Source organism: Pieris brassicae, chromosome 11, assembly GCF_905147105.1.
Source record: "Pieris brassicae chromosome 11, ilPieBrab1.1, whole genome shotgun sequence".
In the NCBI taxonomy this organism is placed as follows: domain Eukaryota; kingdom Metazoa; phylum Arthropoda; class Insecta; order Lepidoptera; family Pieridae; genus Pieris; species Pieris brassicae.
In genome coordinates this window covers 3,778,497-3,802,308 of record NC_059675.1, presented here as the reverse complement: position 1 = coordinate 3,802,308, position 23,812 = coordinate 3,778,497, and the positions used below count along the sequence as shown (strand labels likewise).

The 23,812-nt window shown below is 35.3% G+C and overlaps 1 protein-coding gene and 2 non-coding genes across 3 annotated transcripts; 1 reads left to right on the top strand and 2 right to left on the bottom strand.

The window, feature by feature from the left end:
- Positions 1–681: 681 nt before the first annotated feature.
- Positions 682–753, top strand: Trnaa-cgc. Its single transcript has one exon. It is a non-coding gene; the product is annotated as a tRNA-Ala (tRNA).
- A 3,701-nt stretch (positions 754–4,454) lies between these two features.
- Positions 4,455–15,505, bottom strand: LOC123716404 (proline-rich extensin-like protein EPR1). Its single transcript, XM_045672133.1, has 6 exons — positions 15,236–15,505; positions 10,441–10,679; positions 8,175–8,479; positions 7,388–7,593; positions 4,969–5,172; positions 4,455–4,668 (listed from the first exon to the last, which is right to left on the bottom strand). The coding sequence occupies exons 1-6, from the start codon at positions 15,503–15,505 to the stop codon at positions 4,579–4,581; spliced, it is 1,314 nt and encodes a 437-aa protein (XP_045528089.1). The 3' UTR covers positions 4,455–4,578.
- LOC123716902 lies at positions 11,896–12,025 on the bottom strand. Its single transcript, XR_006754730.1, has one exon. It is a non-coding gene; the product is annotated as a U4atac minor spliceosomal RNA (small nuclear RNA).
- Positions 15,506–23,812: the final 8,307 nt, after the last annotated feature.

Below are 23,812 nucleotides of genomic sequence, written 5' to 3'. Positions count from 1 at the left end.
ATATTATATATATTGACTAATTGCTTATAACATTGGCCAAAAGCCTCAAACCTATCGACCAAACATTACATTAACAAAATAATCGATCAATGTTTATATAAAATTCTTCAATACTTATTAAAATAAATGAGGGCGAACTAAAAACAACATATTTGAATTTCAAAGAGGGTCACAAAGGTGTAAATTAACGTATAGTAGTTAACAGGAATTTCAGTTCCTACATATCAGATTTTAATTGTAAATAAGAGTTCCATATACTTGTTACCTAAGCTACCTCAGTATGAAGTAATCAAATGTATTCTAGTTCAGTCTAACACTAATATTGTACATTGTAAAATACACCTTATGTAAAAGTATTAAAGACGATAATGTTTATTATATTATCAAAACATAATATTTAAAAAAAATATTCTGAGGTTTACAATTTAGGCTATAGACAAAAGTTGTCGAATGAAATTAATACAAATTTTCTTAAATCAAATATTATTTCACTAAGATATTTATTTGCTGCGTTAATAATATCATAGGTTGTCGGTAGACCCCTAGAATAAATTAAAATAGATTTACAGACGGCGCGGTGGAGGTCCAGGATATGCAATAAATAATATTGAAGACAAACTTTATGAAAGTAAATGGTTAATTTGGAGAATATGTATAGTAATTTGGAATTTATGTGTTACCGGGGGTGTAACTCAGTGGTAGAGTGTCTGCTTCGCATGCTGAAAGTCCTGGGTTCAAATCCCAGCACCTCCAATGGTATAACTTTTATTATTTTAATTACTTAAACAACCATAAGCATTATATTTTATTATTATTTAACGTATCATATTTCTTCCATCACTTCTAAGTTTGTATGGATTCCTTCATTATAATACACAAGAAACTAGTGTTTTATTTTATAGAATTTAAAAATATATTATTTACGTTTATGTTTTTTAGTAGCTTTAATATTTAATATATTTTAAAATCTTTTTGTCTAGTAGGTTAATTATTGTGATAATTTTCGACTAAACTTGTCGGAAGTGTGATTGATTCGAAGACTTCTGTCATATAAAGAAACCTTTCCAGTTTATTATAGAATATTCCAAAAGAGAATAGAGAACAGTCGGTAATAGCAGTTGTCATGTCAATGAACCACTAACTTTTACTTCATTGCAGCATTGTTATGTTAACTGGTGCTATCTATTGCCACCTTACAAAAACAGTTAATTTGTTAAAGTGACATCTAGCTAATACTATGTGTACTACCAAGAATTATAAGTTCATTATATATAATATTGCGTTTATTGTCGTGAACAGTTAAATTTTTTTTTATTATCCTTAGCAATGGTTCATAAAGGAAATTTCAATTATTTTTAAAGTTTTAAACGAATTATTATGTATAAGCTTTAATACTTACAGCATTCACAAGGTAAATAACACACAAACATGTATTGTTAATATTTAATGAAAATTCAACTAAACGTATAAATCTTATTTATACTTACAATAAACAGTAAGTGGGTAAATATTTACATTTGGCTTGAAGACCAATATTCATACACAATGTCTCCACAAAATTGCGCTAACAAAATATGGGGTGCCACTAAGACACCCTGACGCGAGGGATGTTGGGATATTCAAAGGCAAATTACTTTCGGTTAACAATTGGTACTCTTAGCACAAACTTTTCAATAGTTTTGGCAAGTGACAGTCAGCCAACATTGTACAAATATATTACCAAACATTTGATATAGTTTCTTTTAAAATTCGAACGATGTAAGTTCGCGCTTCTTTGGCAGTTGCAAAAATCCCCGCCGAGCGCTTTTCCAGTTTCTCATACATTTATTGTTATCATTCTCTTACACTTATGAAACATTGTTCGTGCTAAGGGTGCAGGTACCTTAAGAAACTTCGACTTCGACTGACTCTTTCTGTCTACATTTTAATGTTCACCCATGACAAGTATTAAAAATTGAATTAAAGATAGCAGCGCGCGTGATCTTGGAATGCGTGAACAATAAATTTAAATATTGTAAATCTCCACAGACTGTAAAAGTTCTTTGGTACCTGTTAAAAACTCAAAAGAGTTATTAGTGTGTTGGTTTAAGTTGCAATGACTTGTAAATGTTTTAAATATGCAAAAATATAACCCAAACATCTTGCTATGGTCGCGATATAACGATTATCCTTGTATATATTATTATCATATTGTATAGATAACGCAGTCTTACACCATTCCGCGTCCGCCACTAGTCAGAGCTACGTCTAGGATACAGTCCACTATAATCTATCAACGTCTATCAAAGTGTCCTTGAAAATACCAAGAAACGGAAGGAAGTCATAACTATTTGCCTAGATCCCGAATAACATTACAATTAATTTGGTAATTTAAGGCGCGTAATCTAGAACGTCAATCAAACTTTAATTTAGAAACAACAGCTATCAAACCACTTTTTTATATGGAGTTTGACATTTGACAGCGCCAAATACGAGATTGTGACTTGGGATACGACGAGATGGACCCAAGTCTCACAACAAATGCCTTTTTTTACTGGCAACACATCACCGCATAGACTATTAATCTATGATAACCCCGTTTCTTAGATTTCAGGCTCACAATTCTACAATCTACCAATAAAATGATGCTACAAGTAGAATAAAGGTGGCTCCGCCTATATACGAAACGATAACAATCCTAGAAACTACACGCTTTTATCGGCAAATAAACCTTTAAACGTAAAAAAATCATTATTATATGAAACATATGAATACACACGTCATTATATAGGTAATAGGCATAGGAACTTTACACAGATTAAACATGTCCAATAATTAATAATTTATTTGTCTATGTCATGGCAAGGGCCTTGAGACAAAATAAATTTTCGACAGGCGAGATCAACTAACGCCAAACGAATTTGTATGAAATTGGTCATGTGATAAAGAGTGAGGTAATGTCATTCCCATGCAAATTAAAGCGTTACTGGGTCACCCCTGTTGATTTGTCTCAAGCCCTAGATCGTAAATTTGATAATTTTATGAATTGCCATATCGTAAAGTGGTTCTCCACATAAAGTGATAAATTCTACACTCGATCTACGACATCTTACTTAACATATGTATATGATAAGTAACGAAAAGGAAAAATAGTATTTGCCGATAATAGCTTACAAGATTAAAAATATGATGACTAGACTAGAAAGTTGGAGGGATTTGTCAAGGAAAGTATGGAAGAACTACAAAACCACACTTGCACTTAGGGTAATCAAGATATCCAAGTATAGTGGCACATTATATGGTGTATATGTAGCAACACCTACAATCCGCGGCTACGATCAGTCTGATGAAAAAAAAACTTTTTCACATTATTATAACAGAGAAAACCACAAGGACCAACATTCAAATGCATCCAAACTTTGCGTTTTTTTTAAATTAAACCTGTCATTATATTTTAGTATATTTTATATATTTAGTATATTTTAGTATCTTGTTATTGTATTTCGTTTTAATTTATTCTTAACGACGGAATGTTATTGAAATAAAAATAAAAATAAATTAATATTAGTATGTCCCACATTTGTGTAAATTGATTGCAACATGCCACTGATAATTTTGTTACAAATATTAACTAACTTAAAGGAGAATCTCACTCCGGATGGCGAAAGACAAAACCAACAACAAAGTCTACCAAAACAACACAAGTATTTTATTGAAAAATTAATAATAAAATTGTTTAACCCAATTTTATTTTACTTTACCGTACCAACAATTATTTATTAACGTCATACCAAGAACATTTTAACAAACATGTCTAATGAGACGTAATAACAAATTTTCTAACTGGGGGCTTAGTCAAGAGGTATGTAGAAAGTCGAAAACTAAATTTGTATGAAAACGACAGTTCTTATCGACAAATTTTCTAATCGACAAGAATGTATAAGCAACAAAAAATACAAACGAAGTAAAAACCAAAAACATAAGAAATTAATTAGTAAAACCAAGCGAAATAGTTACATAATAAAAACTAACAATATACTAACTAACACTAACAAATAGTAGAACTTTGGCTGTTCACTCAACTGACAATAAAAAAGTCTGTTAAGCTAAGAGTATGTCATAATCATACTGGGAATCATATTATGTGCTTACGCATATTATGTGCATACGATATCGCCTCCTGACGTACCCACCAGGCACATTGACGCTAAGGCACTGTATAGTACTGTCCTTGCCATGTTACAATTTTAAAAAGGAAAATTTCTCGGCGGACTCTAAGCTCGTTGTAGCCCACAGAATCAAGAATAAATAAGGTTATGTAAACATAAATTCGTTATTTTGTTTTGTGTTCACCATTTATAACCCTGACGTGTTTCACGTGTAAATAAAATGTTAAATATAAAATCAAAATGTTTTAAATAAAGCTAATATAAACAATTTAAAATAATCCTATAAATTTGTGAAACAATTACGTTTTTGTATAAAAAAGGCAGAAACGTTTATTTGATACCTTGAAAATATTCCCGCTAAATGCAAGTGACGCAACTACGTGGATATGTGAACAAAAAATTAGTCTAATTTGGCAAGGAATAACAATGACTATAGGGAGTCTAGCCGTGTTCTTTGTACCGCCAACAGGGCGGATTGCTGTTGAAGACTCTTACGCAGGCCCTCTAAGGTTTGTAATACCTGCAATTGAATTAGCGTTTAAATTTAAATATTTTTAATTAAAAATTGTATTTCCTAATTTTTTTTTTCATAAACTCCACTTTTTGCTTATATTTTCAAAATGCTTGAAGCTGCAATTATGACATCCTGAAGTAATAAATAATATAATGCGGGATAAAGTTAAGTCATGCATTTGAACTACGTTACTAGGGTCCAGGGTTGCCTGGACATAAATATACCTAGAACCTTGGTTCATACAAATATTTAACTTCGATATCGCTAACAGCCCGTTCCTCTGTCCTAACAAAATTTCAGACTCACCTCTTCCCTTGCGTACATCTTCCTCTTGGGCGGCTCAGAGTGCGGCCGGTCGGTGGGCGATGGCGGGTGAGTGACGCGGGGCGGGGGGGCTGCAAGGGGTGATCGGCGGGGTGCGGGGGACGAGCGGCGAGGGGCTTCCGGGGAGTTGGCCCGGATGAAGTTTGTGATGTGAGTGCGCTCTGGACTACGCCGGGGACACTCCACCTTCAAGATAACGGGCATGTATAGGTAGGCAAGCGTTTTTGCGAAGTGCGTGAGATGTTAGGGTAGGAATCAGACGCGTTTTAGTCCTAAGTATGTCAAATCCAATACGTTTTAGATATACTTAGTACTAATTCTTACTCTGAATTTAAGGGTTTGTCGGAGCACGTAACTTGGCCAGATTTTGTATAGTTACATTACGCGGATGTACTTTTAACGGAAACCTAGAAACGATGCGCGACGCCTCTAGCAGTCAGAAACAAGACAGAGTTGAATCTGACTCCCGTACGTCACAAATGTATTCGCATGGAAGCCATAGTTCGCACTCATTCTCGATTCTGAATTTCTTGATTCACCCTTAGAACCCTGGCCAGATTATTTGCCGAATTCCTCAATTAATGAATAATTTGATATTAAGGCATGAGCATGATAGAGAAAGATGAGTTTATATAGAGTATTAGTGAGAGAGAGAGAGAAATTCGAGTAAAAAACAAATAAGTGAATGGCGCTACAACCTTTTTAGGTCTGTGCCTCAGATTTCTGTATCTGTTTCATGATCATTTGTGAATCTAAAACGCAAGCAGGTGATCAGACTCCTGTGCCTGACACGCCGTCGACTTTTTGGGTCTAAGACAAGCCGGTTTCCTCACAATGTTAAATGCGTACACAGAAAGAAAGTCCATTGGTGCACTGCCGGGGCTCGAATATACGACCTCAGGGATGAGAGTCGCATGCTGGAGCCACTAGGCCAACACTGCTCGTGTACGTGTAAAGGAATTAAAAATATTTTTTTTTTTTTTTTTTTTATAAAATAGGGGGCAAACGGGCAGGAGGCTCACCTGATGTTAAGTGATACCGCCGCCCATGGACACTCTCAATGCCAGAGGGCTCGCGAGTGCGTTGCCGGCCTTTTAAGAATTTGTACGCTCTTTTCTTGAAGGACCCTAAGTCGAATTGGTTCGGAAATACTTCAGTGGGCAGCTGGTTCCACATAGCGGTGGTGCGCGGCAAAAATTGCCTTGAGAAACGCTCAGTCGTGGAACGTCGGACGTCGAGGTGATACGGGTGGAATTTTGTATTTTGCCTCGACGTCCGATGCTGAAACTCAGCTGCAGGTATTAATCCGAACAACTCCTCTGAACACTCTCCATGGTAAATGCGGTAGAAGATGCAGAGTGACCCCACATCTCTACGCAACGCCAAAGGATCGAGCCGCTCGGAGAGGGATTGGTCATCGACGATTCGAACCGCTCTTCGTTGGATACGGTCAAGTGGAAGGAGCTGGTACTGGGGAGCCCCCGCCCAGAGGTGAGAACAGTATTCCATGTGGGGCCGTATTTGCGCTTTATAGAGTTGCAAGCGGTGGCCCGGAGTGAAGTACCGTCTCGCCTTGCTGAGCACACCAAGCTTTTTGGAGGCTAATTTAGCCTTTCCCTCCAAATGACCGCGAAACTGAACGTCGTTCGATATGTCAACGCCAAGTATTCCGATGCTGGCTGTGGCTTCAAGAAGAGTGTTTTCGAAAAGAGGAGTAGCGACAAAGGGTATTTTTTTCGCGGAAAACGCGCAAACTTGTGTCTTCTTGGGGTTAAATTGGACTAGGTTTAGTCTACCCCAGTCCGAGACTCCACGTAAAAGAGTTTCGACTTCAGACACAAGTTTGTTCCGGTACTCATCGACAACTGCCCGAGAAATACCTGCCCGGCCAGTGTAAAGAGTATCCCCAGTGCTGTCGTCCGCATAGCAATGAATGTTGCTAAGTTGCAACATGTCATTGATATGCAGAAGAAACAGGGTCGGGGACAGAACACAGCCTTGTGGGACCCCAGCATTCACGGGTTTAAGGTCGGAACATGCTCCGTCGACGACGACCTTGATGCTCCGATCGGCTAGAAAGCTGGAGATCCAGTCGCATAATTTCTCAGGAAGCCCGTAGGCTGGTAGCTTCGAGAGCAGTGCTTTGTGCCACACCCGATCGAAGGCTTTCGCTATGTCCAAACTAACCGCTAGTGTTGATTTAGTGCTTAGTTATTCATTATTTTAATTAAAAATGTGCCGAAATGAATTCTTAATGATGAGAAGACAGGTTATCAAAGATCACGATAGGTAAGCATTGGTCCCAAATTCTCAACTCAAAAACCATTTTAATTGCTTAATGTTATCAATGTTAAATATAGGTCTCCTCGGGAATTTTGAGAGAGTCTCCATCGGGACTAACCTCGGTGGCTCTAAGTTCGACAACTCTCGGATTGTGCGGGGGTTCAATGGGGGCCCGGGACACGGTCACGAGGAGTTTCTCCGCCTCCCGGATGAGTTCCCGGTACTTCCTCTCGGCTTCCCTGTCCGCTTCCAGAAGAGGATCTCTCTCGCGGACGGGCGGCGCGGAGGGTGCGTGACGACGACGCATACGGGGAGGAGTTGCACCTGGAATTATTGTTATCTTTTTACTGCTAAGACAAAAATCTTCTTAGGGAAATAAATTTAAAACATAACATTTAAAACGTAAATTCAATTGAAAAAGATTTAAAGAAATATTTAATATACATGTTTAAGATATCCATAATTATTAATACACTCGCATACAGTTTAGTATTTAATTCATACTTACAGTTAAATATTAAGGTAATTTAGAAAAAGTTAAACAGACTTAACAATACTATTTACTTATAAATTCTCCAGAAATTACTAAAATACTTGGGTAGGCATACCTCAAAAACGACTGAACCAGTTTCGATAAAACCTCAACCATGTTGAAATATACCTAATTCAATAAGAATCATCTATAGCCATGACTTTGTTACCGGGAATTTTCTTATATGTTTGTATGTACACTAAATTTAGCACACCTACTTGGAAGCCTAAATAGATTACCATGTTACATACGTAAATATTAAATTCGAACAAAATCACATATATAGGGTCAAACCTCCCTTTTAAAGTCGGTTAATAATTAACTTATTGTTCTATTTTTGTTCTGCCCTTACTAATTTATAAATTGAGCAAACCTGCTGATCGCGGTGGCCGCCTGGGTGGTCTCCGTCGTCTCGCTCTTCGTCTGCTCGGTGAGGCGGTACTGTCCGCTTCATCTTCGTCCCCACCATCCAATCCAGTATCACCATCCGAATCCACATCCGCGTCCGACAGGATTGCAGTCTCTTGCCCACGTGGTTTTAGACCACGGAACTCCTCGTCGCTGGAAGCACCACGGTAGTACGGCTGGCGGTAAGGCTCTGGGGATAAATGGGGGGAATAGTGGGGAGACATGTGTGGAGATAGGTGTGGGGATATGTGCGGCGATAGATGCGGTGACCTGAAATAATTTTTAATGTTCTTTATTATGGAATAAGTATTCTTATTATATTTAAAATCTTTGTTCTAAATACATGGGAGCAGTGTTCGCTTGATCTTGCAACCCTCAACTTTGAGGTCGTAGATTCGAACCCCTGCTGTACACCAATGGACGTTGTGGCTATATAACACTCGTACGGTCATGGGCGGTCTACTTAAGGTTTTTTGGGCTGCAGCCCAGTATCTGTTGTATCTCCGTGGATACAAGAGGCCAGCATAGTAAATACAGTACAATTTTAAAAAATATATGTAAGCGATCTCTGCCAGGTGATGTTTTTCTACTTATTTATGTTTGAAACTAACTAAAATATATTTCTAATTTGTGTTGGACATGTTAGTTATTGTGTTATATTTTGTATCAGTATAAAGTTTTGATAAAAACACAGCAAATGCTTTATGAATTATTCATAAAAACTAGCGCGATGTTGAAAAAAAACACAACACATTTTAGTTTTAATGTATTAAATGGAGGTACATAAATTCTAATTTATTTTTCAAACAGATAATTAAGATGAGATTAATTATAATCACTTACAGTCCGTATCAGTACATGAGGAAATAATAGTATTATTACATTATAATTTTATGTAGAACAAAAAACTATGTCAAGGGAGTGTTGACGTGTAAGAGGCGAAAATTTGTAACTAATCCTTAGTAGGTAATTCTAAGCTAATACCTACGTCAACAAAATGTGTAACAGCATTTCGTTACCTTGTCTTGAACCCATATCAGTTTTATTGTAATTACTCTTCGGGTGTTACAAAGCCAGGAAACGAATTAAAACCACTTAAATTGAATCTAAATCTAAGCATACGACCAACCAGTCTACAAAAGCTAAACCACTCCTTATTTGTAAATTGTATTCGTTTTACAACAAACTCCCAAGCGAAAATTGAGAATTAATAGTGAATAAATTCAATACTCTTGTTAAATGTAAATTAATCAATAAAGCTTTTTATACATTTGACGAATATTTAAATGATCCTAATCCTTAGGATTGATTTGTTGCAGTTGCAAATATTTATGGCTGATCTGCCTTACAAAGAATTTGTTTGACACAAAACTTGGCGATTAAAACAGGGGCGGAGAGTTTTTGCCAGTTCTTCTCGCCCGCTCTACGCCCTTGACTTGCGAACTGGTAGTAAATGTAAATTTAGAATCAATTTAATATCTTTACTGTTGACATTCATAAGTGTACTTGGTTACCTATATGAATATTATTATTATTTATTTAGGTATTTTGAGTTTGAATCGACAACGAATTCGTACCTTCCTACATATATAACAATTATCTTTATCGGCACGATGTAAGTACTACTAGTATTATGAAGTTGACTAACCATATACCTACTATTGTTATTGAAATTGTTAATTAAGAAAACACTTTTTAAATGGATTGAAGCTATGTATTATTATTACTCACGGTGTCCTCTATTTTCAGAGTCATTTCTGCGAAAACCCGTCATCTTTTAGTCGATACCAACTCCGGGGAAATAAATACAGATAACACAATTTTCACTTTTGACATTCAACACCTTTTGTCTTCAGTTACCATGACCACGCACGCTGTAAAGCATGCGAAACAATGTCGGAAAAAATTAAATTTAAAATTATGTAAATAATTATAAGTTTATAATAATATTACATAGCTTCAATCCGTTTAAAAAGTGTTTTCTTAATGTGTAAAAGCCATGTTAACAAAAGTCAATATTACTTATAGTTATCTATATTATCCACGCACTCTCCAGAAATGCGTGAATACTCATATCTTAAAAACCTCTGAACTGATGTATCTGATTGGAGAAAATTACCTAATCTAAATCAAGGATCATGTAAAACTTTTAAGTTTATTTTTGGACATACGTTTAAATGTAAGAAATTTCGTGAGTTAAAAAACGTTCTTTGAAGACGATGAAAATATACCTTGGTCCATATTTAATATGCGAGTCTAGGGAAAAAGGCGCGTGGTGTAGCATCGGTTGTTGGGGTATCTGCAACGACTGCTGGTGCAAGAGATGTGGAGGTTTCTTTCTTGGTGATGTGGCACCCATCCACGGGTTAGTTCGGATACGGCAGCGGGGACGAGGTGACGGTGTCGCGCATACTGGTGGAGATACCAGCCCTTCTGGGGGGAAATAACGCCCCGTTGTACTAGAGCGGCGCTGGAATTTCGAAAATGAATTATATAAATATTAAAACTGTAAAGATGTACACCTAAATGGGTTTTTCTTCTGCCTTCGTATGATGACGCAAAAATATTACAAGGCTATCGGCATGTCCTCTTAAAGAAATTTATAGAGGTACTGCTAGAGTCCAAGTTTTTAAAACTTGTCAAGAATCTCTTGTTTATTAAATGCCATTTTAATGATTCGCTTCTTACTGTACTGTAGTAATTAATAAAACTTTAGCAGAATAAATATTCCTCGCATTTAACTACGAGTATGTGTTCAAAAGAGCAGTGTTGGCCTAGTGGCTTCAGCGTGCGACACTCATCCCTGAGGTCGTAGGCTCGATCCCCGGCTGTGCGCTAATGGATTTTCTTCCTATGTGCGCATTTAACATTAGCTCGAACGGTGAAGGAAAACATCGTGAGGAAACCGGCCTGCCTTAGACCCAAAAAGTCGACGGTGTGTCAGGCACAGAAGGCTGATCACCTACTTGCCTTTTCAATTCACAAACGATCATGAAACAGATACAGAAATTTGAGGCCCAGACCTAAAAAGGTTGTAGGTAAAGGTTGATTATTATTATTATTATGAGTTCAAAAGCACAAATTCTATTTATTTCGTATTGCATAGCTACAAAAACAACAAAAAATAGTTATACTATATTTATATATACAAAGATGGAATACATAATATATACAAAACGATTAATCATTTTCGAAAGGATAAAAATATTACATTTAAATAAGTAATACATAATTTGTCTGTGTTGTGTGATGGTATGTATGAAGAGCGTGTAGGTATAGTTTGGGGTGTGCTCATAATACAGGTTATTTACCACTATTGATATTCTTAATACTCCTTTATACAATACTTAATTCTCATAATACATACAGTATGTTACCTAATATTCCAATACGAATGTAGCTTATTTTTAAAACATAATATGTAGGTGCTTTACAAGTACCGATAGCATTTTCCGTATATTTTTTACTAATAATAGCCGTCGCCGCATCTATAATCAAATGAAGTCTTCGTATTCACAATCACTAGATATGTTTTAAAAATATTAAGCTTTCGTTGCCTACGTGTAAAATTGTTAAGATCTTGGTACTTCATCATAGTCAGTTTACTTAAAGTTTTAGGCCTAAGAAGTCACTAATACTTTTATAAGCTTGTAGAATGTAAGCTAGCCCCCTATAAAGTAAGAGAGCCATTCAAAAATTGCGCTCGGACTCCCAAAAGGCAGCCGGGCGCGGGAATGGTTATAAACCTTTGGGTGTCAGCATCAGTGCTCTCACTTTACGATCACTGCGCACTATGCTCCCCAAGACAAGGAAGAATTATTGGAAGATTGTGAGGTATATAAATAAACTTGTCTTTGAACAACACTAGCGCGTTTTAATCTATAGTCACCGCCATCTATTGGCCATTTTCCGAAATTATCATTATGAATATAGGAATTCTCTATAAGATTTCAATTCTCTATTCTGTCTTATTGTAGGTATGGAGGATATCCGATTCTTATCCCGAAATACTTTTCATTACTTTAATTCTAAACAGAAACACAATTGGAGGGTGCAAATAGCTTTTCTTTCAAATTTCCTTGAACTAAATCGAGTTCTACTAGGACAGTTGTTTTTTATAATTGTAATATTTATATTTGTCAATTAATAATCTATAATCATTAAAAAAAACACTTTTTGAACGGATTAAAGTCACCATGACCACGCACACTGAAAAGTACGCGAAACGTCGGAAAAAAATTAAAATTTAGAATTATGTAAATAACTATAAATTTTAAAAATAATACATAGCTTTAATCCGTTCAAAAAGTGTTTTTCTTAATGTGTAAAAGCTATTTTAACAAAAGACAATACAATCTATAATCATTTTAGAATGTTCAGTAGTTCAAACAATATCTGAACAAATCACATTCATTTTCCTCTTTCAGTCAAAACAAACGAATACAAATTGAGTTACTCCGTAGCGATAATAGACAATCTGCTTTATATAGGCGAGATAACAGCATCCCTTGACAGTTTGATCCGGTCTACTTAATTAATAATGAAGAACATAAAATTAATGAATATTGTAAGAATATTTTTACCTCTTTACAATAGGAATACTTAACTTTGTGTTAAATAATAAATAGTATTTACAATTATAATTTGAAAATTACGCTTAAGATTTTGCGTCTATATGCTTTACTTCTTCCGGGCTAAAAAGGATAAAATCGTTTTCTGTTGCCTTGATCTTTTTATAGGCAAGTAGGTGATCTGCCTTCTGTATAGTCTTCAGGTCTTAGACGCTGATTTTCTCACCATTTTTTACGTACGTAGAAAAGTTTACACCACCTACGGCTGAGTCATGGCATCTTATAATCATCAGCAAATTACTAGTGTACGGTAAACATATAGCACTTATGTTGAATGTAACTTGTAAACTTAAGATGAATTCTTTAAAACACTAGTAACTTTAAATTAAGTAAATAACTGTGGTCTTTTCATTTTTTTATGTAATAAAATTTTTTATGCAAACGAGCTGGAGGCTCACTCGATGTTTAGTAATACCGCCGCCCATGGATACTCAAATTGCCAGTAGTCTCGCAAGTGCGTTGCCGGCCTTTCAAGTCCACGCTCTTTTCTAAAGGACCCTCAGTCAAATTGGTTCGGAAATACTTCACTGGGTGCCACATAATGGTGGTGTGCGGCAAAGACCTGCCTTAAAAAACGCTTATTTGTGGAATGACGAACGTCGAGCTAATACGGATGTTTTTTATACTATACTGTAACTGTTTATTAGATTTAGTTACATTTACAATTAGATTAGAGAAGTAGAATTTAAAAAACATTCCAATATTTAGGACTATATACAAAAAGTGAATTTCTGAAATAAAGGAACTACGGACTAGCTTCAAACATAAATAAGAACAATAGTCTTTGGGACCAAAGGTAGACCGTAGGAGTGTAACTTAGGGGCAAGAAAGTGATTCATGATTGTTGATAAGACACAACCTCCGTATTGACTCCGTAAAAGAGCAATAATTCGTTCGTTGAAAAGTATATTATTATGCGCTTCATATTGTTTACATTTTCATGTGTTAAATCAATCAATTATTTATTCATTATAGTTTAGTTTCTGATTATTTTCTAAAAATTGTTATTATCTGTTAAGTAATTTATCAGAATTTCTCTAATATCAATCGTATTTTAATTATAATATATTGAATCGCAATCGAATCATAAAATTGAAAGTTCAAAACTTTTAGACGACTGGACCAATTCGAGTAATTTAATATGTATTTGGTGGACTTTGAGGGAGGTTTATGTAGGGAAAATGCACGGAAAAACATTTTTTTTTGTATTATTTTATACTAAGGTTGGTGCTTCTATAATTTTTTTTTATAAGATTTGGTTATAGTTTCTTGTATTGTTTCCATCATTTTTCTTTTTTTAGGTTATTTCCTTAATAGGGTTGCTTGGAAGAGATCGCGTGTTAACCATAAGACCGTCCGACCGTTATACTTTTTATGCATTTGTTTTTCTATAAATGAAGTGTAAATAAATAAATAAAACACTAAACCTTTTTTGTAAAATCATGTCATCAAACTTATTTGTAAGTTATTTTTGCTTTAAGTTATAGGTTTTCGGGTTGTAACTTTATTATAATACCTTTATCGAACGTTTTACATGCAGGAAACCAAGCTAATGGAATTTACTCCGACGTGACTGATGAACGTATAATGGGAAAACCCTACAAAATCCATCACACGATAATCCACCCTATTTGCATTGAGTAAAAGCTTTAAATTGCTCAAATTCGCAACATTAAACAGGGATTAGTTAACCCCCGCTGTTTTAACTTTAACAGCTGGAATTCAATTTTCCTAATTAGTTATGTAGGTACGAAACCGTACATAAATTATCACGCTCGTATCGCATTATCGTGTAAGTTGTAAACTTTTAATTGACTTTTACTTTGTCAGCTAGTTTCAAAAATATACAAACAAGATATATGTTTTAAATAAAACTTGCTCGATTCTATAATGAAATTGCTTAATTAACGGACGTTTCACAAAACTGTTAGTTCTTAACAGCAGCCTCGTGTCGTCAAAATGGCAGTCAAAGGTGTTAGATAAAACTTCAATAGGGACTATTATACTCTCTAACGCCTTTAATCCCTTACGGCAGCGCACCTCACGCGGGACCGCATCACTTATTTATATTTATGTCACAGCCAACCCCTGTCATCTACCTGTCCTCGGATGAAAATAAAAGGGATGGGAACAGCGCATGCAAATGTCACCTCACTTGCTTTTGTTTACGCTCATCTTAGCCGCTTCACGTTACAAGCATATCGTGGCCCGACTTGTAAGCGACTGCGATATTAAAACCTTTTACAATTGTAATAGCTCTAGCATAACGTAACGTAGACAAAACTGCTTTCGTAAAGCATTCTAGGCAAAGCAAGAACCTACAATTCCACTTGGAACAATGTGGAGGCATGAAACAACTAAAGTATGTTATTACATTCCAAACCTTCGAACTTACCTTAGCGGGTTCATGGTATAAGTGAGTGGTGGGTGGCGTGGGTGGCGGCGGGGGAGCAACGAGCGGAGCGGTGAGCGATGTGGGCGGAGCGCTAGGTGACGTGCCGTCTGTGGAGTAGCCGGTGCTGTAAGCGCTCTCGGGAGACGACAAGTGAGGAGGGGCAATAGGTCCCGTAGTAGGTGGTGTGGTCTGCCTCGCCTGCTTCTGTTTACGCTTCTTGGCTCGACCCAGCTGCGCCTCCATCCATGACTTGAGCCTAGCGCCCAGCATGCCGCCGCCGGCACCTGCTGTGCCAAATGAATAAGAATTCAGAGGTATACGTGTAAGTAAGATGAAAGCGCTTTGAATGTTTTCCTCTCAAAATTGTGCTTTTCATTATTTTTTGTTTTTCGTACGGGGTTCTAGTTTCCTAATGCGGTACCTATTTTACTTTATTTTTGTTGTATCCTTACAAATTCCATTTTGTTATGTCTATGTTAATGATTCACATATCAGGTACCTATCTGAAAACAGACAAAGCTATAAATTAAATTTTCGGTTCAAAGATACTTTATTTCTCAAATAATATTACTTAAAGTATTTACACATTTAAGGTAGGTTACTTTCACATCTTGTAAACTAATTATTAGAAAATAAGTTAAATAAAATAAAAAATATTAGCTGCTTTGTGTAAAATTGATTCGCTACAGTAAAGAAACAAAAATATGAATATGTACAATATTACTAAATTTATAATTTCTTAGACGCTTTACTTACATATATGTAAGTAAAGCGTTTTAGTTATATATATATATAGCTAAAAGCTTTAATATAAAGGAACAATAAAGTCGCGACGACATTCACAGAAATACTATTCGTAGAGATCTGCGAATATAAAGGATTTTAAAGAAACCCCCGGGTTAACCGTAAGACAAAGGCGGCACAATTGTTTTGCCAACACGTTCCACAATCCAAATCCCGCAGTGGAACGAGCGATATAAAATGTTTTATGTCACTTCGGCCCGCAGATGAATTGTCTAGTTGGAGGCACTCAATTCCCTCCCATAAAGTTTAGTTTTATCGACTTCTACGTTCGTTCGGTTTCATCAATGTAGTGTAATTTCAGCGAGTGTTTACATCAACGCTAAAGATCTCTTGGGTATATATCCTTGTACTCTTTAATCCTAAATTATTAATTTTCTTATTTCCTATTTTTTTTGTATCTTAATACAATAGAAAACTTATTAATATAAAAACTATTCTAAAAAACATATCATAAACAAAACAAAAACATATAAAACCTTAACCTTTTTATAATTCATTATAAATAATGCAGTTGCTTGTGAATTCAGCCAGTGTGAAACTAAATATAATATATCCCTCTCACATGCAATAATATTCTGGGTGCACAAGACGCGTAAATGGCGTGTAATTATCTTCACATAATATGAGAATTATACTTTAAAAAAGTTTAAATATATTATATTATAATATATTTAAACTTTTGACTATAACACGAAGTGTGTATTAACGAGGTTATTGGATATCATATCCTAGTACTATTGAACTATACATGTGTAATTCTTGGACAAGTTAAAAATAATTTGAGTTAACGTCGTTTTTGGGCCATATGTTCATTTTAGTTTTTTTCCAGTTCAGCAATATTTGAGCATACAACAAAAGGGGTCACTCAGAAATAGGGTGACTAAAGCCTAAAGCGCGTCAGGTCAATAATATAGCATTCTCGTTGGGACTTTTAGTTAACTTTCAAAACCTGACCTAAAAATCTACAGAGTAAAATCGTGCTCATAGATATGTTAAATAATTGTAGTTTCTAAAGAAATCTTCTTACCGCTTCAATAATCTTGAGGCTTACGACCGTCAAAAGGTTCTGTTTTCGATACTCTTTGACCTAAGAGTGAAATTTATCAATTCTTACCGGAAATCAACCCTGTTCCTGTTATAACCCATGTTGTTTTGCAAGAGCATAAGGCCTACACAATAAAAGGTATTTAAACTAATGCTCTTTTACATGAACGTACACTCCTCAATATGTCAAATATTTTGTTATTATTTATTGATTACAGGCGTATCTTAGTTAATATAAAGATTTTGCCTGAAATGAATAGTTTTAGCGTTTAATAAGGATAACTGATTTAAAAATATACTAGTATACAATTTATTTATTAGATATTTAATATTCGTACGACTACCTAGTTTTATTAATTACATAAAAAATTTATAATTACAGCTAGTTACGGGATAATAGCCAAACATACAAATTAAAATCGATTAAATTAGCGATCATACAACAATTAACAATTATTCTAAAAAAAAATATTTTTATTCGAATGTAACAGTTAATCACGTTCATGAAAGAAAATTGTAAGAAACATCTAGCCTAAATGCACAACAATAAAAAATTATTAATGATTCTTTTTCAAATATACAAAATAAATTTTCCTAATTTATCAGTGTATAGGTCGTTAGCTATACTTAGCATTGTCCGCCCTCGCGGTTTCGTATTTCTGTAGGCGGACGTAAAAGCTCGCTTTGAGACCCTTCGTTTTTATCAAAGAAATGTCGAAGGAGATTGAGGATTGACGCAGCGCGTAATGACGCTAATTTATGTTCGTTGGATAGAATTAAAGATGTTTTTTAAATGAAAACCAGACCTAATTTAATGCTTAGTAAAACAATTTAATGTCGATTGTACACAGAAAAGCTCTTTATACAATAAAAGCTTTAATTTCTAGTAAATTTTACTAAAAACTTTGACATTGCCATTACTTTCAAATTGTGTCTATATTGTGATAAAAAACAAAAAAAAAGAGATCTGCAGTTAAAACTGTGTAAATGGCCGATTTAGTTTTTACGAGTAAGGGGGTTAATATATTACGTTCTCCTAGAAACAATTGCCAGTCTGGCTTTGTAACACGAGAAATACTAAGGTCCCAATATAGGTTTTTTGATACACATATTGTTTATACTGTACACCCTTTACTATATTGAGTGGCTGAGTAAAGACGAATAAAGCGTTGTGAAGGGAAACTTTCAAGTTTCAATATTAGCAATCCATTACCCAACCGCGGACATTTACCAATACTGTGGGTGAAAGCCTATTTTATTATACCCCGATAGCTTTTTCTAAGCCTGAAATCGATTATGTTAATTTGGAACATTTCTGTGTGTACTGTGTTATTGGTTAACTGTGTTATTATATAACTTGTGTGTGTGTGGACATCGGCTGTGTATCAATTATTACAGTGTGCGCAGTTAACACATGCTCATACACTGAAAGAAATACATGATAAAACCTGCAGGTTTAAACGCAAAAATGGACGACGTGTATCAGGAAAAGAGGGCTAGATCTACCACATGTGTGTATGACTGTGTCAAATTAAGCTTTGAAGTACGTTTGACATGATGAAATTATTATAATATCAAGTGCCATATAAATGCAAAATTGCAATAATTAAACGCGGTTTAAATAAGATTTCCATCATGTTGCACCATAAAGTGTGATTATACATTGAGGATTACAGAAGTTTATTCTCTTTGAAAATATATATGACAATTATAAAAATATTTTAAAATATTATTTGTTATAAATTATTTCTTCACAAAGATATCATTTAACATTACGATCTAGCCTAACTTATGACTAATTAGTAATTTAAAACTAACCTAATTTACTTGTATAGATATTTAACATGGGTAGTGTCCATACACTGCTTACAGTCACAATTAAGGGGAACGCACTCTGTTCTTATGTACAATTTGTTTAGCGTGCAATCACAGTAATTCACTAATTGGAATGGTTTTGTTCCTTTCGATCATGTCACTAACATATCTCTCTGTGATGTCAAGAAGTTGATTAGGTTCGACATTCACGTGAAATAAAAAGCATAAGAAGAAAATATATCATGCCACTCCAAATTTCAATTCAAATTTTGATTCAAACTCCATGTACTACAAAACTTCGCAGGCGTATTCGGAATGGGTCCATTGCTCCTATTTCCCGTATATTAGAAGGCAAAAGAGCTGGCCAGAAAATAGTTACAATTTTGCTACATTATTCGGTTCTGATTTAAGGTCTATATAATTAGTCTTCCGTGTGCCAGCTACGTGTAGAATTGAAGTTAAATTTAATGCTTGTGAATATTGGGTAAATATCTAACAACGTATTTAGATCATAACAAATAAACAAAATAAGATAAAAGAAATCCCGATCATGTATTACATTACCACGAAAACAACAGGAAAGAAATACCTCACAAGTCATGACCCTAGGCTTGACTCGTAGCGACTAGAGGAGACAGCGGGGCTTAATTAATAAATCACGTATTCATTTATGCAAAAGTGTCCGTGCAATGTAAGGAAATGTCTAAAAGTGGACGCCGATATTTTAATACACTTTTTAACACAGCTTCAGTTTTATTAAATTCAAATTTAATTGTTACATTTAGAACTATTGAAACATAAAGTATTTCAATATCCTGTTATTCTAACTTATTCTAATTTGCGTACATGGTATCCCATTACATTACATTGGTATTCGAATGTTTATTAAAAATGTAATATACGCTGAATATATTTGTGATTCATACTTTTTAAAGGAATAGAGAGGACGTTATTTCTAAAACAATCTACTCACGTAAAATCAGCAATACTATTTCCTATTGTTAACGGCCAGACTGTACTCGACTAGAATCTAGATTCGTGAATGGGTGCCAAAAGCGGACCGAGTTATAAAAGCCATTGACCGCCAATGTTAAAGCTCCATTTAAATTATGTAAAACAGTAACTCAATGCTCTTAAACCTTGTAGTTTAAAGACTTTCTTCGGTTTATATATAGTTTTTTAAGAAAATTCACATTTTTTTAATATACTTTATTTACATTTAACTAAAGTAAATAGGTACTATTTTACTCTATAACTTTGTAGGTCCCTACATGATCGCCTTGCTATAGAAATTTTGGGGCTTCTGATCAAAATACAGCGACAATTGGTTTTGGCAGTCCCTTCGTGATGTTAACCTGAATGTCTAAAGAATTCTGAAGAGTAGCAGTAGTTCGCAGTAGAGTCCAGAATTGATGGCCCTGCCTGGTGGTAGTAACCCATAATGAATAATGCCCTTTCAATACCACCCATACACAGCATCACCTGGTTGCTGGTTGCAGCCTGGCCGGCCTTTGACCATGACCTTTTTCGCAAATTCTTGTCGTACGTGATCCACTTATCAGCTTCTTCAAAAATAGTTCGGTTTCATTACGTTGTAATAAAGAATCACAAATGAGTACGTACACGGTTCATTAGATTTCTTTAATTGAGCTCGTGAGTACCCAAATATCGAGCTTTTTTGTGTACTCAGTTTTTTTTAAATGCGTAAAAAACCGTTTTGTGGTCAATTCGCAGTTCTTCAGCTACGTCGAAACTACTGATATGCCGATCTTGCTCCACTTTTTCAAAAATGGCATACATTTTATCCGTAATAGGGCGCCCAGAGCGACGTGCATCTTTGACATCAAAATTTCCGGATTGAAAACGCTTAAACCAATTTTGTGCTATTCTCACAGACACTGCACTAGGTCCATAAAATTTAATCATTTAACGATACCAAAACCAGCCAGTTGCAAATAGTATAGCCAAAGAGATTTTATTACTTGTTCATACATACTATAATACGAAAAGACTTTTTCCCCAACCTAATATTTTATAATAAATTATAATTAGTAATTACTGTTTACTACTAATAAGCTAATGCTCTACGCCAGTCTACGTACTTGATTTAAAAAGCTTTCCCGTACCGGCTTTTGAAATAAAAACTCGCAATGCCAGCAAATAAAAATGTCTACAGAAATGTCAGGCAAATTACACATTTGCTACTCGCATAGTGCTTGTATTTGCAACTTTATTACAGATAATTTATTAATATTAAATAATTATTTTAACTACATATTTCACAAACTTTTTATCTGTATAACAAAAAGAACATATCTTTTTTACATTGGATCTTTAAGTGTACCGTAGTTATAATTAAATAAAGAGGGTGACCTAGCATCCCTTTCCATACCCGACCTGCTTTTGTTACAGGATTAGACTCAATAGTTATAAGAGAATGCTAATAAGCAGGCTTTCTGCAACTTTGCAATGGCAACGTCGCAATGTTTATTATCCTAAGAATATGTATATGTACGTATCTACTAGGCATGGTAATAAATCGTTCAGCTAGCGAGCTTTTAATCCGTATTCATACAACCCTTCAGGACTCTCTTGGAAACATCGCACAGGGGCAGTGGGCTATCGAACGGATGGCTCATTTGTTGGTGAGTCTCACGTGTAGAAAACAATCGTAAATTACAATAAATAAATTACATTTTATTCATTGATTATTTGGGTGAGGGGTCGTATATGAAATTTACGGTATAGTAATGTACTTACAGAGGCGCGTGGTGTAGATTTGGTGAATGAATGCGTGAAGATCGACGCATGCCGGCGACGCGGGGGGCGGCGACTCACGGCGCTCGCCGGCCAAGCACTGACGCACGCACGCGCCCGCCCGCCCTAGCTGGCTACAACGCTACGATGCTACGCGTTTAGCTACAACATCCGCAATCACAATATCATAATTTATTAAATGGCTTCTTATTTTATATTAATTTTAAAAACATATTTTTTATGATTTCTGATCTCTTGTAATCATAGGTTTTTATTATATGTAAACCTAGTCCAGCCAAAGTTCTATTACAAATGAAAATGCTTTTTTTAATGAAGGTAAAATTTATACCTACCTATTTATACAAAAAATAAAATAATATTATATCCGAAATGAGCACCTTTGACTTTTATACATACCTTTAATCTGTTCGGCCACGAATATATGCACTGTTTCCAAGAGAAATTTTGGCACTGCTTGCTCCGAAGATTTTTAAAGAAATTTTAAAGCAGGCCAAGTCCTCTACATTGACAATAATTTGAAGTCTAAAGGGTTGAGGTCTGGAGGGGGCTCTTTAAATGAAGGCCAGTCTTCAGTTTTTAAAAATGTATTGCTGAGAGGTTTCACAACATGATCCAAGACTGTACCTTGATACACTTTGGCTAAAGTTTTTACCCCTTTATGACTCCTTGATAAGACACGAGCCACCAACCCATCACTGACGCAGGATGATGACCACGTTGTACCTTTCCGACCAAAAGTTAACAAAAAGAAAAGCTTTTTTATGTAACTGTATTTATGGCCAGACTAGATATATTATAATACGCCTATCCACCGAGAACAAAACTTTTTACAGTGAAGTACTATCTATGTAGAAGTTGCGTTTGTAATAATAAATCAAATAAACGTAAAGATATTTTCACAGCTGATATTTCGAATAAAATTGATGTTCCGTAATAGACCCACCGGGTATCAGTTCTCATAATAGGTCCATCGAGGCGGTGAACTCATAATTTATTACAGAACGGTGTAACAGCGCCCCGGAGGTTGTATCTCGAGTCTCGTGGCGACGATTTCACTAATGTTCGGGGGTAGATTTGACAATAAAAGTAAACGTTTATCCACTGCTGACTCTCTGTATTCACTACAATACTTTTTGCTCAAATGTTATGTTTCAAAAAGCATGGATATGGTGATTTATACATGTTTATGAGACGCTCTATTCAACTAGAAGTGAGCAGTGTTGGCCTAGTGGCTTCAGTATATTATTCTCATCCCTGAGGTGTAGGTTCGATCCCCGGCTATGCATCAATGGACTTTCTTTCTATGTGCGCATTTAACATTCGCACGAACGGTAAAGGTAAACATCGTGAGGAAACCGGCTTGCTTTAGACCTAAAAAGTCGGCGGCGTACGTCAGGCACAGAAGGCTGATCACCTAATTGCCTATTAGATAAGTAGTCTAAATAAAGCGTATCTATAATTTTCTTAATATTGTACCCAGTATCAATGAATTGTTTAAAATGTTAGTGACTGCAAATCCTTTAACCATTTCAAGTATTTCAATTGCGATAGCAATTAAAAAACTCGTCCAATTCCAACGAATTATACTTCGTAAACGCCCGGAAATTTGTTTATACGTATGCACGGTCGACGGACGGTAGTTTATCTACGCTATGACTTGACATCGGAATGACCAGTAAATATGACATCGTCAACTTTTATCGAGCGAGTCTATTTTGAAAATTACCTACGTGATGGTTTTTAATTTTCTGATTACAACATGGTGTTTAACTAAACGGTACGTTAATCTTTCAAACTTTAGAAAAATGTTTAATGTTTTTATGAATATAAAGGGTTTTTAGGGTTATTTGGAATGGCCCAGTGGAAAGAAAACCCCACAAACTTGGGAAGATGGAATAAATGGGATAGCGGGGCATCAGGCAAGTAGAAGAATTTGCAAGACGCCTTTATTCCGTCGGAGGACGAGTACTTGTGTAAAACATAATGACGTGGACTTACTGTAGTATAGTACTCGCATAAAGGCTATTTTTCTTTTATTTATTTATATCCTCTTAATCTGCAAATGTACTGTTTTTGGTAAAAAAAAGTAAACGTATATTTAAGATCAATAGTGCTAAATTATTACACCACAGACTG

What these genes read in the sequence shown, in the direction of transcription:
- LOC123716404 (XM_045672133.1), bottom strand. Translation starts at nt 15,505, where the DNA reads ATGCTGGGCGCTAGGCTCAAGTCATGGATGGAGGCGCAGCTGGGTCGA. An exon ending in GCGGCCACCGCGATCAGCAG is followed by an intron (nt 7,594 to 8,174) that starts GTTTGCTCAATT and finishes CAATAATTCCAG; the next exon opens with GTGCAACTCCTCCCCGTATG. An exon ending in TCGAACTTAGAGCCACCGAG is followed by an intron (nt 5,173 to 7,387) that starts GTTAGTCCCGAT and finishes GTTATCTTGAAG; the next exon opens with GTGGAGTGTCCCCGGCGTAG.